Here is a 17279-nt window from a genome sequence, read left to right as displayed (position 1 = left end):
TTGGCAAGGTGATGTGAGATCGTTTTTATACATACAAGAATACTCGACTTTATACATACAAGAATACTCGTGACAAGTGTAGCACTTGGCAATGTGATGTGAGATGAGGGACAGTGACATTATTTAATGCACTCACAGTTATAATATAGCACTGAACAGTGAAACTACGAATGTGCTTCATTATTGCCCGTGGCCGTATGTATAAGGCCGCACACGGGATACGGCAAGAAACTACGTACGCGGATTTTTCCTCCGAGTCTGCAGCAGTTGCAGAGAAACGTCGAATGAATCTTCTGTCAATTCTCTTTGTCACCTAACGCTGTCGCTTTTCTCTGCCTCTCTTTCAGCTCAGCAACAGGAGCACCAGAAAACGCATCTCCAGACATGGTGGAAGAGCAGATATTGTAGTTTAAAATGTTCTGCGAAAGCTGAGAGATGGTGGCGATATTTCAGGCAGATGAGAGAAGTATGCTCGTATTTTGTGGATTAACACGAAATTCTGCCGGGAATTGGCTGACGGAACTTGCCTGAGTTAAACGGAGAGTACCGTGGTGCAGGCCAAGAAAGCCGTGCAGGTTTCTCATAGTTTTTGTCCGGACACTTGTTCTATCTGTACATTTCTGTGTTGCATGTTCTCTGGTTTCTTCAAAAGAATCCCTTTCGTTGCTGCTTTTCTGTACAAACCGGCGATAAAAGCCTGCTTGTGTGTCTGTGTTGCGCAGAAAGCTTCAATAAGCCACAGGTTTGTGCTTTCTTACGTGCTTGTTCTGAACCATTTTCTTGGTTATTCTAGTTACAAAATTTCTCGGCACCAGCTTATGTGCAATCTTTCTGCAACGCAGGCTCCCCCTTTTACCTCCCCTTTCTGGTTCTGTGAAGCTTTTCCATGCGGAGAGTGTTTCCTCTCAGACAGGCCGAGAATTGCACCTATGAAGATGGTGAAGAATCGCACGGCAAGGAGTCGACCGGAAAGGTGGAAGAATTGAACGGCAAGGAGTCCGGCAAGCTTAACGAGAAAAGCTATGGCGTTGACGCTTCTGCCAGGATTTCGGATTCTGCAACCAGATTGATAAAGAAACGCAATGAAGTTAGCTGCGATGCCAGTGTGGCCAGCGGAGATGAGAACCTCCCTGCTGCAAACACCGACAACAAAGAGGCCGCCATAGCCAAGCCTTCTTCTGTCCAGAAGCCTCCCAGGGCTTCTGCGTACCCTGTGTTCACCGCTGGGTCTTCTCTTCGCTACACGGCCCGCTCTGCGATCTCCTTGGATAAATCCCGGGAGAAATTGAGTTCAGAAAAGCAGCATTTCTCAACATTCACATCTTACCAGTGAGTCATTAAACTATCTGCCATGCGTTCAGTACTTGCATGTGAGCTCCAGTTATTTTGCTAGTTTTGCATTAAACGTGTGGTTAATTGATGATAACTCTGGTTACAAACAGGTGTTTATCTTATGATTATGTACTTAGTTGCTGATTGAACTTTGTATCAGAGTTTATTTTTTCCCTTTACAAGGACGTTGGAATGCTTGAAGGTGGAGATAATTTCACCTCAAGTAGCTGTCTCTGCAATGAGTTATCGGTCAGTTTCTTTAATGTGTACTAGGAATGACAAGGTTGTCCACGACCGTGCAGGCTAGTGGTAGAGGGATTGGACTCGCTGGGCCGGAACAAGGGTTCAAACCCCTGGTAGATGCCTATGTAACTAAACATACTTATCTCTCTCTCTCTCAAAGAAAAGGAATGATAAGGTTGTGCATGTATAATGCAAGCTTCTCAAAGAAGAGGAATAATAAGGTTGTGCATTAATTATGCAAGCTTCTAAAGATCTAAGTTGAATACAAGTTTCTTAAAAAAGCGAAATGATAAGTTCTTGCATGAATTATCTAAAGATCTTATAAGTTGAATGCAAGCTTCTAAATATCTAAGTTGAATGGATTAAGTCTTGATTGCTCAGAGTCTGGCTTTGTTTTTATTCTCCCAGCTTGCAAATACATGTTGCTTGCTAAGAATATTTTTCTCCTTTGTTTTCATATCATTTAATTCACAAAGAGAACTTGCAAAGGAGACTAGTTTGAACAAAGGCAATAACCGTCATGAAAGGCCTCTCAGTGCTCCTAAGAATCGCCCTGTCTTGGATGCTTCTTCTCTACAAGGCAGTTTTCGAACGAGCTCCATGCGACTCCCACATCGAACAGAGAGTGTCACACTTCCCCATGCTGGTGATGAAGAGCCTTGCTATGGAGTTTCAGATGGCCGTTTGATGTTACCTCCTTGCCATCCTCGATCACTATCTCAGGCAACATCAGAGAGATCCTTTTCTGAATCGTCTGACTTCAGCAGCTGCTTTACCAAAGCCACAGAGAGTTCTTCGAGTAGGTCTTTGGCCTTTGAATCCCCCAGCTCAAAGAAGAGTTCAGTTGGTGGAAGGCCAGGTAGCAGGAACTCACCTTTCAGGTACCTGAGTGCCCGCATGGTAGCAGAGAAGCTGGTCAAGGTTTTGGGGAAAGAAAAGCTGCGTTCACCACCGAGCAGGCCTAGTAGCTCACATATTGGTTGGTCCGATAAGGAGGATGTTGGTGATGCAATGGATCAAAAATGGGCAAGTACTTCTAAAGCCACAGTTCGGGAGTTTTACTCTGAATCCTCCTCTACTGCCTCAGAAGGTCGTTTCAGTCATGCACAGAAATCTTCAGGGTCGATGCACACTGCTAATGAGCATTGGATTTTGCCAGAAGACATTGATTCTTGTGTCCATGATGCTAACAATGCCAGTTGCCAACTTGCAAAAGGAACATCTCTTGATCCAGAACCTAATACTGGGCGTCTTCAGGGCCTTGAGGGAAGAGCTTTTGCAAGGGAGGAGCTGGCCACAATGCTAGACAAGGAAGACAATTCTTGGGAAAGGAGACATGGGCCTGTTAGTTCTGCAGAATATTTGACCGAGGTAACCTTTCAGGATTTTGATGCTTTGAAGCATGAAATCAGAAAGTTGCGCAGGGAGAAGAGAGATTTAGCCTTAGAGGTGGCTGATGAGATTAGGACACGGATTTTTGAACAAAAAGCTGCAGCCGACGCATTGAGACGCATGGAATTAGAAATGGAATGCAAGGTGTCAGCTGTTGAAAAGGACAGAGCCAGTCTCCAAGAAAGCTTGGAGGAGGAGCTTGAGAGAAGAGGAGAAGAACGGACTGCTAAACTTGAGAAAATAAAAGTAGAAGAGAGAAGGATGAGGGACAGAGTCACAGAGATGGCAGAGGACAGAGTTGAGCTTCAGAAGGTGGTCGCTTCTTTCAAAGTCAAAGAAGCTTCTTGGAGGGCAGAGGCCAATGAGTATAGACATTCGTTGTCCACACTGAAGCAGAGAGCCCATGCAAGTGAGACAGAGGTGGCTAGACTGATGCAGGCATCTGCTGATACACTTAATAAGTTAAAGGCCACAGATGGTGAGCTTGAGACTCTTTCTCAGAGAAATACATTTTTAGAGATGGACAATTCAGAGATGCAAAAGGAATTAACAAGGCTCCAAAAGGTCTGCAATGAGCAGGAGATGACCATTGAGGGATTATGGCACGAACTTGATGAAGCAGTGAATGGCACTTATAAATCTAGAAGTGAAAGTCTGCTTAGACTTCAAAGAGAATTGCTGAGGCTTGCTGGTGTGGAACAGGGGTTAAGAAATGAGGTCAATGCAATGAATGCGGAACTGTCTGGGCTGAAGCAGGAGAGAGGTTTGGTCCATGAAGGAACTCCAGCTGATCTTGTGAAACTCAACCAACAGCTGCAGGAAAGACTGGATAAGCTACAAGCAAAGGTCACTGCTTTACAGGAGGGGAATAAACAACTTTCTTTCAACTTACGAACAGCTATAAGAGAAAGAAGAGATGCAAAAAGGACTATTGGAATGTTGCAATCTACACGAGAAGAAGAGATAAACTGTAGTAGTCAGGAAAGTTTGAAAGCTTTAGAAATGGGTGTAGACGAGGGAAATGCTCTGCCAAGTGGCAAGGGCACGAATGAGAGTGAAGAGCAGTCATGCCAGGGCTTGAAACAAGAAGAAAAGCTACTATTTAGGGTTCTAAATTCCAAGCTCCAATCAAGAGAAGCAGAGCTAGAGGAGTTGGATGAAGAGATCGCTGACCTGATAAACAGCAGGGATTCTTTACAAATTGAGGTGGATGACCTGCATGGAAAACTTATGTCAGCCAACCAGCGGATTCGAGAACTTGAATGCCAGGTTACTTTCAATTCAATCTGTTAGTTGAGTTAATCACCTACCAATCAGGCTCCATAGTGCTGACAAATATTGAATTTATGACCTCACGTTTGAGAGAAAGTTCTATAAGCTGCACTAAATTGGTACTGGTAGCTGCTGCCCTTTTTTATTCTTCTCAGAGTGCAAATGTTTTGGTAGATTTTCTTGTCTTGTTACTGAATGGATTTTCATGTCTTAGCAGATCGACAACAAGGATGAGGTGATAGAGGTGCTTCAAGCAGATTTGGTTAAGCATGGGAAAGAGCTCAATCGTCTTCAAAATGAGCTGCCTCATGTTACAAGACAGAGAGATGAAATGCACAAAGAAGCTGAGGATATGACCAGGGAAGCCTTAAGATTAACCTTAGAGCTGACCGAATTGAGGAATGTGGCTGAGAAGCTGGAGGAAGAGGTGATGTTGAAAGAGGGCCAGATCTCTATTCTGCGAGGATCTTACACTTGTGGTGATTATTTGAGCTGATTCTATGGTAACTCTCAAATCGTTTTAACAGTCAGGAACCAAGGCGTATCGGTGCTTCCTTGAGTGCATAGCGATCAACATCCGTTACAGCTACTAGTGCTATACTAGAGTCCATTATATGCATGTGGTCACGTCATCCATATCTACCACAAATGGTGTGCTATATATCTACAATATGCAACCTGGTGATGTGGTCACGTGGCGCCTCAAATCCTTTAGATTGCATGGTTACAAACAAATGTATTGAAGAACTGCAAGAAGCTTAAAAAGGACGTGATAGTTTTTATAATGGGCCATTCTATTTAGATTAAAAACTTACTTCCAAAGAACCGTCAAAGCAATTCTTGAGTGCAAACATGTTCAAAAAAAGATACTTGATGTATACAAGGATGTTGTCTAAAAAGACACATCAAACTTTTCAAGATATGGATAATATCAATCGTGTATCATATGTTAGAAATTTCGGTTGCCTATTCACTATTTTCTTTTTGCATTAATTAAGGGAGGAAAAAAAATTTCACAGAAGTTTACTAAGGTTCTTACCTTAGTATTTTTTCGAGGTTTACACCTTGGTTTCAATGGTTTGCAATAAATATTTTAAATTCAATTAAAAATTTTCTTTTGCATATTGATATTAAAAAATTTGCATATTGACAAAAATTGAAAAGATAGACATTTTTGAAAAGTTATTGCACAAATTCATCAAAATTATTGCTTTGGGTATGTACAAGGTTATTGCTTCAGGTATGTCCAAGACTGAAGTACTATTTACATTGCATCGAACAGTTTCTTTCTTCAAAGTCACATGAAAACAACATCTTTGGTCGTCTTGCAAGCATGGAACAAAGGCACATAGTCGGCGGAGCCATCTAGAAAAGATCCATGATTCCCTTCTTCGGACAAGGAACCACCCTCTCCACAAAACAACACATCTTCGTCACTTTCAAGATTGATGGGGTTGCTTCTCGAATCGGGCTTCGCATCATCTTCTTCATTTGCTTCATTGCTAGCATCGATGGGGTTGCTTCTCGAATCGGGCTTCGCATCATCTTCTTCATTTGCTTCATTGCTAGCATCCACATCTAGATAATACTTGCAACAACAAGGAGAATCCAAAAAGAAAATTTGATCAACATCAATCGGTTGAGTGAGATGCGGTATCTTCATCACTTTCCATGCTGCGGGCTCTTATTGTGTCCATCCCATTTCCAGTTTTAGGCATCAGTCCCAGTGGACAGAGGGGTAGTACTTCCCCATGCGCAACATGCACAAAAGCGTTGACTCCAATGTTGCCCCAAGCCTATTAGGAATGTAGTTATCCATGTACATATATGCTCGGTCAAATACATTCATTGGCGAGACAGAGAGACTTTATTCTTTAAATCTCCAGTCCCATACAATGCATATTGCTCCCGCCTCCTTGTAATTTCTTCTGCCATTATATTGTGACAAAAAAACTTAAAATGAGGTTTAAACATATCTTTCATGCAATAACCCAACATGCCTTCGAATGTGTGCAAGAGCGAACTTGTTTCAAACCCTTGCACATGACAATGCTCCCAGCTGGTTTTGATACATCCCATGCAAGATATTTTTTGATAAGGTTGCCTATAGAGATCAAGGAAACTACCATTATTTTAATGACCATTTGGAAGTGGATATGATTCAATGTTCCACCCTTCTCAAGAGCAAACAAACCACTAAATACATTTAGATCGGAAAAGGTCTTCCAGTGGTTCCCAGAATGCAATATCTATGTCACCACTCCCAACACCTACAATCACAGAAACCTCAAGCAGCCTAGTCAACCTAATGAGCGACACTTTTTTGCATTTGGTGGTATTGTTAACACTAGGGTCAGAACCTATAGACCTTGCCCTATTCTTCACCATATGTAGATTTCTAACCACTTTATTTCCTTCAGGGGGTGTGAGAATACGAGAATTTGTTGAATCTGCCACGCCCTTGCCTTTATCACGGGCATCCGTAGATGCAGTAACCTCTAAGACTTTCCCTTTATCCTGTGGACGCGTAGAAGGGCCTGCTGTGTCTTTACCTACATTTGTGATGTCTGTAAGCCCTTGAGGATGACGAGGTGCCATGCCGATCCAGCCCAACCTCAACCCAACACACAGACCCAACCCAACCCAACCCCACACAGAGCCTATGACAGTCAGACAGACCCAGCCCAACCCCATCCCCATCCCACAACAATAGTGAGCTCCCAAGCCTAGAGCCCCCACACAGGTGCCCTTTTATTGCCCCAGCCAACATCACTTCGCACCCACGAGTGTACGAGGGCAATGTACAAAAATTAAGATTAAGATTAATCCACAGAACGGAGCGTTCTCATCAAATCAGGGTTTTCATCAAAACAAGCATTACAACAACTAATCAGAGGCCACCACAGGCGCGGATGCTCTAAGCAACACGTAGGAAGAAATGAGCGGCCCACATCTCACCTCAGCAATAGCAGAGGAGCTGCATAGGAGACACCCACGATCGAGCCGCCCCATGCAATGCAGGAGCGAGCCCCCCCTAGAAGAAAAGAGCAAAGGACGCCCATGCAACGCAGGATTGAGCACCCCCGCATGAAGAAAGGAGCAGCACCCCCTTAATTGCCACCCAGTCCCCATGCATGTACACTGCTCCAAAAATTTCACACAAGCTAAATCGTACCTAACAGCCTTATAAACCTAACATTAATCAAGTATTAAATAAAATTAGCAAGGTTTAAAACATCAAATAATACTAGCAAAGTAAACAACAACTAAACAAATCGAACCAGCAAGTAAACAACAACTAAACAAGCATTAATAACTAATTAGGGTTCTCATCAAATTGAACCAGCAAGCAACAGACCATCAGATGACTCCACACGCGGACGCTCTGAGCAACACGTAGGAAGAAAAGAGCGACCCGCATCTCACCTTAACAGCAGAGGAGGTGCATAGGACGCCCATGATTGAGCTGCCCCATGCATATGAAGTCCCTAACCCCACCGCGCAACGAATTTAGGGGTGCTAGTAGCGGAAGTAGCACTTCTTGTGCGAAGCAGGGTCCCACACTCGAGGCCTCACCCACGGATATCCGAACAAGAGACTAATCCATCGGTTCTTCCAAAAGCGAACCCGAAAAAACTTCCCTTGCCCGGAAAGCATGGGCGATTCCTCGAGGATAACTTTTCTCTAACGTAGTCAAAAGCCTTAACTAATTGAACTGATCTGACCGAACCTGTAAGTCCCATAGTAAGATCAGGGAAAAGATTGTACTTGGATCATAGAGACCAACGCTTTTTTTCTCATGAGAGGCACAGCCGTTGATTCTTTTCCATAGAACAATTTTTGTCCGGGATTTACTTCATTTATCGAACCAGAATAGAATTGAGTCTCAATTTAGGGATCCATTAGTCCAGCCTAACCCCATCCAGTCCCATGGGTTAGCCAACCACCCAACCACTGTAGTGATGGGATCCAATTAAGAATTTGGTTAGGTTGTCCCGGGTACCAGGGAAAAGAGTTCCCAGGCCCCCTAGCCGGATATTCATGCAAACCTAAAACTAGTCACACCACTTACACACCCAATATGAAATTACCTTTTTCACAGATTCAACAGTCTTTAAAACAATCATTTAATGAAACCATAGTGTCACTGATCATAATCCTCTAATTATCCAATTGAATCCTTATTTCCAAACATTCCTTCATCGGTGTACCTATGGCATCATTGGCAACCAGAACGCTCACCCCCTGTCCACTCAGGGGCCTTTTCGATAGTTCCTAGCTCATAGTAACCGGCAAGTATTCACTTTAACAAAAATGGAGTCTCTGTTGAAGATCAGCAAGATCAACCAACAGATCCATATAAAAGAGCCATGGACTCATCCGTTGAGGACCAGCAAGGTCAATCAACCAGATCCATGCCCGAATTCAGAATACAACTCTTACTCCTTGTTCCAATATCTTCCCCGACGTACGTGTGGGTATCTTCGGTGACCCAGAGCCCGAGCACCGTATGGTCAGCACCCTCTAGGATCCTTCGAGCAGGTCACCTAGCGCTTCACTCATAGGCCGCTTCCTTGGTCCCTCATCCACTGTACCGGAAGCTCACCATTTAAATCAAATCGAGGCTGGTCAAGACCTCAGCCGATCTTGCTACGCGAGATGTCCTCCGTTGACTCTCCGTCACTCACAGCAGTTGCAACTTTAACAGATAGGTCTCCACGACCTCATTCACAAGACGGTCAAAATGCTTCCCCAGCATTCTTGACATAAAACAATCATTTAAAAACAGATTTCACATACAAATACAGTTCCAACAATATTTCCATCTTTTCTCATCACTCCACATCCTTTCACATTAGTCTCCATCTTTTCTCATCTTCCCACATTTTTTTTTCTTCATCGATCCCTATCACATCAAATCATTCTCACATCAAATCATCACATCCAATCGCATCATCCACACATCAATCCACATCATCCATACATCCATCCACATCAATCCACATTATCCACACATCAATCCACATCATCCATACATCCATCCACATCATCCACATCATCCACATCATCCATACATCCATCCACATCAATCCACATTATCCACACATCCATCCACATCTTCCATACATCCATCCACATCAATCCACACGTCAATCCACATTATCCATACATCCATCCACATCAACCCACAATATCCACACATCAATCCACATCATCCATACATCCATTCACGTCAATCCACATTATCCATACATCCGTTCACGTCAATCCACATTATCCACACATCAACCCACATCATCTTCACATCCCGATTCACATCACATCACATCCATTCACATCCCTTATCATTCATTCACATCCCGATTCACATGCTATCACATTCATTCACATCCTATATCATTCATTCACATCCCGATTCACATGACATCACATCTCATCTATTCATTCACATTTATCTGATTCACATCACATCTCATCATATCTATTTACCTCTCATTCTCATCACTTCTATTCTCATCACATCCATTCATCCATTCTTTCTCATCTATCTGATTCGCATCCCATCTCATCACATCCATCCATCCATTCATTCCCATCTATCTGATTCGCATTACACTTCATCACATCTATTCACCTCACATTCTCGTCACTCCTATTCTCATTGCATTCATCCATCCATTCATTCCCATCTATTTGATTCGCATCCATCCATCCATTCATTCCCATCTATCTGATTCGCATTACATCTCATCACATCTATTCACCTCACATTCTCGTCACTCCTATTCTCATCGCATCCATCCATCCATCCATTCCCATCTATCTGATTCGCATCACATATCATCACATCTATTTACCTCTCATTCTCATCACTTCTATTCTTATCACATCCATTCTCTATTCATTCTCATCTATCTGATTCATATCACATCTTATCACATCTGTTTATAGAATGTAAGAGAATTCTTATTTTTGATATAAAGATTCTTTACGCATCTATTAGGCATAAGAACAACTTCAGTGGAAAATAACACTTTTATAAAAATCCGTTTATGCATCTATTTATGCATAAATTCAATTTTAAGGAGAATAACACTTTCGAAATAAAAATAAATCTTTTATGCATCTTTCTATGAATAAATTCAATTTTAATGAGAATAACTCTTTTGAAATAAAAATAAATATCTTTATGCATCTTTCTATGCATAAAATCAAAATTAATGAGAATAAATCTTTTGAAATAAAAATAAATTTCTTTATGCATCTTTCTACATAAAATCAAAATTAATGAGAGTAACTCTTTTGAAATAAAATAAATTTCTTTATGCATCTTTCTTTGCATAAAATCAAAATTGATGAGAATAACACTTTTAAAATAAAAATAAATTTCTTTATGTATCTTTCTATGCATATTAGAATCAAAATTGATGAGAATAACTCTTTTGAAATAAAAATAAATTTCTTTATGCATCTTTCTATGCATAGAATCAAATTGATGAGAATAACTCTTTTGAAATAAAAATAAATTTCTTTATGCATCTTTCTATGCATAGAATCAAAATTGATGAGAATAACACTTTTGAAATAAAAATAAATTTCTTTATGCATCTTTCTATGCATAGAATCAAAATTGATGAGAATAACTCTTTTGAAATAAAAATAAATTCTTTATGCATCTTTCTATGCATAAAATCAAAATTTGATAAATACATTGAATATATATGTGATCGGTATATCCATCTATAGATTGAATGAAATATTTGATGTATTTAAAATATTTGTTATAATAGTTACATATGACCAAAAATTCAAACCCCATATTACTATAGAGCTATGTTTGTTTTGGCTCTCTTCTTTGCTATCCATCTTAAGTACCCTCAAGTGACATTGTGAGTTGTATGTTTTGGCCTCTCCTTACTTGGCAAGTTGGTAACTATCTTTTGCCTAGAGCTCAAACAACACGGGTAGTTAAGGCTGGGTAGATGGTACAAGTGTGTCGCCCCCTTGTGCACTCTATTCAAAGTTAGTTTTTGACAAGCGTCATGATCGGTTTTTGGGCAGTGACCGTCAAAAAAAGTTAAATGTTTTAGGCATTAGTTTTACTAAACCTATCGTTTTGAACGATGGGTCGGCTTGTCAAAAATCATCCTTGACTCCATCCATCCATCCCCTAAACATCATGCACCATAAATCAGAACTTGTCAAAAACCATATCCTTGACTCCATCCATCCCCAAAACATCATGCACCATAAATCAGAACACACACACTTTCAGTTTGGGTGAGGAAACAAGTGTACACAATGGGGAAGGTGAAGGTAGTTGAGCTGCGAGACTTCATGAAGATTGAACGTCTACCAACTATGCGTTGCCTTGCAGTCATAGCCTGCACTTCTATTCACATGAGAGGACATAGAGTCCTCTCATATTGCAAGGCTTTGTACACATGGCTGCATTTGCATCCACATAGGTCCAAGATTCAGAGGTGATCGCATGAGTGCATGTGCCTCACGTACATCAAGGAACTAGTTGGTCTCATTAGCCTAATCCACCCCATCCACACTTGCTTCAAACCCTTAATTCCTTTATGTCTCACTCACTTGTGTGTTTGGTGGGTAACCACAATTTTATCTCTAGCAATGTGTTGCCAAATACCGAGTACTACACTGTGAAGACATCTACTTATGCTATGGGCACTTTTATCCCAATTGTTTTTTCCCATAGCCATGCAAGTGTGAAAAGGAAGAGGTGCCTTGCAATGTGGGAACTTGATTGTGTCTGCTTCCGGAAGTGTCACAAATACTATTATAGCAAAAACATCTGCATTCTTCCCCCTCTCCAAATATTCTTTTTTCTCTAGGTGCTTCAAAATAGTGATGAAGGCATCTTGAGTTCATATTTGAGGCATGAGATATGATGTGAAATGGATGTGATGTGATATGATGTAAATTGGGATACATGTGAATGGATGATATATGATGTGAATGGATGTGATGTGAATCAGGATAGATGTGAATGAATGAGATGTCATGTGAATGGATGAGATGTGATGGGATGTGAATCGGGATAGATGTGAGGTGAAATGGATGTGATGTGATGTGATGTGATGTGGATCAGGGTAGATATGAATGGATGAAATGTAAATGAATGTGATGTGATGAGATGTGGATATGGGTAGATGCGAGTGGATGAGATGTGATGAGTATAAATGTGGAAAGATGTGATGAGATGAAAAATGATGTGATTGGATGAGAATGGATGAAGGATGATGGGAATACATATGAATGGACTTGGATTAAGTAATGTGGATTGATGTAGAACAATGTGGAAAGACAAGAGTTTGTTATAGAAACTGTATTTATGACTTGTTTTATGTCAAGAATGCTGGGGAAGCATTTTGATCGTCTTGTGAATGAGGTCGTGGAGACCTAAATGATAAAGTTGCAACAGCTGATGGAGAGTCAACGGAGGACGTCTCGCGTAGCACGGTCTTGACCAGCTCGGTTCGATTTAAATGGTGAGCTTCCGGTACAGTGGATGAGGGACCAAGGAAGCGGCCTATGAGTGAAGCGCTAGATGACATGCGAAGGATCCTAGGGAGGGTGTTGACCATATGGTGCTCGGGCTCTGGGTCACCGAAGATACCCACGCGTGCGTCAAGGAAGATAATGGAACAAGGAGTAAGAGTTGTTTTCTAAATTTGGGCATGGATCTGGTTGATGGACCTTGCTGGTCCTCAACGGATGAGTCCATGGCTCTTTTATATGGATCTGTTGGTTGATCTTGCTGATCTTCAACGGAGAGTCCATCTGGATTTTCTTATGTGATTATATTCCCGGGTACTATGAGCTAGGAACTATTGAAAAGTCCCTTGAGTAGATAGGTGGTGAGTGTTCTGGTTGCCAATATGCCATAGGTACACTGATGAAGAAATGATTGGAAATTAGAATTCAACCAAATATTTTGGAGGATTACTCAGTGATTCTATGGTTTCATTAAAAGATTGTTTCAAAGATAGCTGAATCTATGAAACATGCAATTTCATATTGGGTGTGTAAGTGGTGTGACTAGCTTGAAGTTTGCATGAAAATCCGGCTAGGGTGCCTGGGAACTCTTTTTCGTTGGTACCCGGGACAAAACCTAACCAAATTCCTAAATGGATCCCATCACTACAGTGGTTGGGCAGTTGGCTAACCCACGGGACTGGATGGGGTTAGGCTGGACTGATGGATCCCTAAAATGAGACTCAATTCTGTTATGGTACGATAGATGAATTAAATCCCGGATAGTCTTTGTTCTATGGAAAAGAATCAACGGCTATGCCTCTCGATGAGGAAAAAAGTGTTGGTCTCTATGATCTAAGTGCAAGTCTTTTCCTTGATCTGACCATGTGACTTACTGGTTGGGTCGGATCAGTTTGGTTAGTTAAGGCTCTTGACTACATTAGAATAAAAATATCCCATGGAGGAATCGCTCGTGCTTTCTGGGCAAGGGAAGTTTTTTCGGGTTCGGTTTTGGAAGAACCGAGGAATTAGTCTCTTGTCCGGATATTCGTGGGCGAGGCCCCGAGTGCGAGGCTTTGTCCCGCGCAAGAAGTGCTACCTCCGCTGCTAGTACCTGCGAATGCATTGCGCAGAGGGGCAGGGATCTTTCAGCAAAGATTATGAACTAGATCTGTTCCAAGTTCACTATTCAAGGCTTTTGGGATGTGATTTGTTTCGTTCACTGTTGGGGATTATGGGCGTAGTGTGTCTTGCAACTCATCATCTATTATTGGAGTTCACTGCACACTTATGTAGGAATTCGTGGCCAAGAAAAGTTCCTTGTTGTTCATGGTGGCATCTTGTTTCGAGGAAATAGGTTGGTGGGTGCTCTCTCCGAGGTGATTCCAGTATTCGTGGTGCTGGAGGGTTTATGGTTGCATCTTCATCGACTTATCTTCTTCCGACTCTTGCATACTATGAGCTGTAGAGGGGGTGTTAGAATTGTGCATCTCAGTGTTCTAAGGTTTTACCATTTATCTAGGTATTTTATTGTATTAATCCTATTAATTTGTCCTGTGAGCAGTTGGCCAACCCTAGAGGCAGTCGACCAGCTCACTCATGCACTATATAAGGAGTTCCCCATTATTCACTCCTTCATCCATTTACCTTGCACATAGTTCAACATCCAGTTGCTAGCCATTGCCATTGTAAAGCTTTACTGCTGTTATAAAAGGTGATCTTGTCCAACTCTCTCATTCTACTTTGCACTCTCTCATATGTTTACTGTTTATGCTTCCGCTTGTGCTATCTCCTTCATCGTCGAGAAGATAATATGGTTTCTTGTATCCCATGATTTTGGTTAAACAATGGTGTTGCTATCTTGATTAAGTTAAAGTACACGTACATCTTCTCCCTACCTTGATGCTGAGCATGTTCCTGTGCTTGTGTAGCTGGGCAGAGCCGTTAGCGACGTCCCGAGAGTTGGCCCAAGGTATCCCTCCTACCATTGGGAAGTTGGAACTCGCCGGTTTGGGTGAGTGTTATGAATGTTGCCTAATTCAGTGGGCCTAGGCTAGTGTGGTAAATAAGTCCACCCTAGTGCGTAGACATCCTTCCTCCAAGGAGCGAGAGGATAAAGCGACAGAGCTTTAGAGGGCGACAGGCCAGCTTGAGACCTTGCTGGGGCTACCAAAACAACGAGGTGTATGGACCTGCAGAGGGATTGCCTAGTCTATGGAGACTGGAAGGTTGAATTCTAGATTATCGGGAGCAGAATAAAATAAGCCTTGCTCGTGCTATGGATAGATTTGAACATTGTATCTATTTTTTTTATTAAATCCCTTGTTTTCTAGTATTGTTGTATCATTGTTAAGTGACATTTTTAACGAACACTATGTAAGGTCTCTAATTAAGGAACTTATTTATATATGTCGTACAAAATGGTAGAACTAATTAGAAAGCAAAATTGATGCGTGAGTTGGGTGGAAAGTGGGAGGATGGAATGCCCTGACGGCACCATCCTATGGACAGGTGGACCCGATTAGTCGGTTAGCTTTCCAACAAAATTAAGTGAAAGCTCTACGTTAGGTAAGTAGGTCCATGGGAAACCCTACTCTAGAGGTTTAGGCTAGCGGCTATGCCTCGCATAGATGGGGGAAAAGGTGTTGTTTCTAGGAATTGAGAATAGAGGCTGCCCAAGTTAAGGTAAATCACGCTATGGGTGATTTGATTTTAAGAGTCATTTAGGAGACCACGCTCCCCCTGTGGGATAGAACTAGGTCTTACCTATTAGTCGTATCTTCGCATCTTTACATGGTTGAGGTGTCACTAAGTAGGAAACTTTTCTTCTGTGTTAGACTTAGTAGACTATCTTAAGGTATCCCCTTTTAGGTTGGGTGACCTAGCAGTGGATCGATAGCATGAACATGTACAGAATCCGGATGGCTTGTGGAAGTAGCCATGTTGAACGTATAGCAACAAGCACATAAAGCTGTAGGCAGGCCCAAGAGCGTAGTTACAACAAACATCAAAAAGGTGCATAGAAGCCAAGGCCGCTATCATCTCACAAAGAAGTCCAACAGCAAAGCACATACCAGATAGCCAAAGTCGTTAGAGAGTAGAGATCGTGTAAGAAAGAAGAAGACAAGCACAAGCTGGTGTTTCCATAGCCATTACCATAACTTGAGCAAAGAAAAAGAACGTGTGGTGTGTTTTTAAATTTAAAAAAACCCCTAAACTCAACCTTATCCTATTTGTAAGATGATGCTCACACCCCTAAAAAAACCCCTAAACTCAACCTTATCCTATTTGTAAGATGATGCTCACACCCAAATCCAAAAAATCCTTGTTTTTAAAAGCCACCAAGCCTCACAAAAACATCTCGTCTAAACGCTTCACCCCTACTCTCTATAACTTTAATGCCAAAGTAGCATTTGTAAAACCAGAATGTGAGGCCAATGATGCACTCAAGCTGAAAAATCACAACCAAAGTAGCAAAAGGGTCAAAGTAACCCACGCACGTAGGGAGAGTTAGGAAGAGTGGAAGCTTACTCACATACTACCCAAACCTTGTAACCATATGCCATATCTCATGGCCACACCAAATGAGTAGGCCAATGTTTCTTGTTGTTTTCCTTCATAGCAGAAAGGCAAGATAGCAGTTTGTGTATCATACCCATCAAGCAATGCCGTTGTAGACATACAGTCACCCACAAGAGTTTTAGGGTGGTACAAACACTAACTCACATATGGTCAAGGGGTCATGCTGAACATAACTCCATAGAGCCACCCGTCACTCTCAGCTAACTCTCTGCACACTCCACTAAAATCTCACACACTTTATCATGAACACACAACATATTTAGCACAACAGTGATACAACAGACTTAGACATAGAAGACACTCAAAACACTAATAAGATGGCAAGCTTGCTCTTAGTTCCATTCCAGACATATGATAGATCAATACATATCAATTTCCAAAAAGTGCTAGCATTCCCTGAGAACCATTACACTCTTTAGTTCCATAACACAACTGTCAACTACAGTTGAGAGCATACAACAATAACACTCTTCATCTATCTCAGTATCCACTCTATTCCTGCGTGTCAGTCCACTATCCACTCATCACCATACATAGTGATCGGTTGCCCTTTTGAACTAAGTCTTCTTGTTCTTAGCAACGGATCCTTGGTGGTGGTTACAGTTTGCCACCTTCACACGTGTGATACCGAGGTGGTGCTCACAATGTGCGGAGTGGGTTGCCGGTGCTTTCTGCCCACCTCTGAGCTATAGGGCGCACACCTGGCACGCCCGATTCTTGAGCGTTTGCTCCTGAACCAGTCTCCTTGACAAATTTCTGTTTGAACCTTATGAACATTTTTGGTGGAGTATGGTTCAGGATGTATATGTCATCTGAGTAGGTTACATGCTTTTGCATCCTCTTTAGTTTTTTCTGCTTGCTCTTCTCTGCATCCCGGACCTCTGTTGTGTCAATCTGTGGTGTCTTCTGATCAAAAAGTCTTATCATTGATCTGAGTGGGGTTTGCCCTAAAATTT

The 17279-nt window shown here is 41.8% G+C and overlaps 1 protein-coding gene across 1 annotated transcript; it reads left to right on the top strand.

Annotated features, from left to right (window-relative positions):
- The first annotated feature begins 539 nt into the window (after positions 1-539).
- LOC147615846 (uncharacterized) lies at positions 540-5085 on the top strand. The gene is made up of 5 exons (XM_086777905.1): positions 540-742; positions 843-1329; positions 1443-1461; positions 1984-4236; positions 4457-5085. Exons 2-5 carry the CDS (start codon positions 887-889, stop codon positions 4733-4735), a joined length of 2994 nt encoding a protein of 997 aa, XP_086634031.1. The 5' UTR covers positions 540-742; positions 843-886; the 3' UTR covers positions 4736-5085.
- Positions 5086-17279: the final 12194 nt, after the last annotated feature.

This window comes from Cibotium barometz, chromosome 39 (genome assembly GCF_041138505.1).
Source record: "Cibotium barometz isolate CiBa-2024 chromosome 39, ASM4113850v1, whole genome shotgun sequence".
In the NCBI taxonomy this organism is placed as follows: domain Eukaryota; kingdom Viridiplantae; phylum Streptophyta; class Polypodiopsida; order Cyatheales; family Cibotiaceae; genus Cibotium; species Cibotium barometz.
This window is presented reverse-complemented; position numbering and strand designations above follow the sequence as displayed.

What these genes read in the sequence shown, in the direction of transcription:
- LOC147615846 (XM_086777905.1), top strand. Translation starts at nt 887, where the DNA reads ATGCGGAGAGTGTTTCCTCTCAGACAGGCCGAGAATTGCACCTATGAA. An exon ending in TTCGAGAACTTGAATGCCAG is followed by an intron (nt 4,237 to 4,456) that starts GTTACTTTCAAT and finishes ATGTCTTAGCAG; the next exon opens with ATCGACAACAAGGATGAGGT.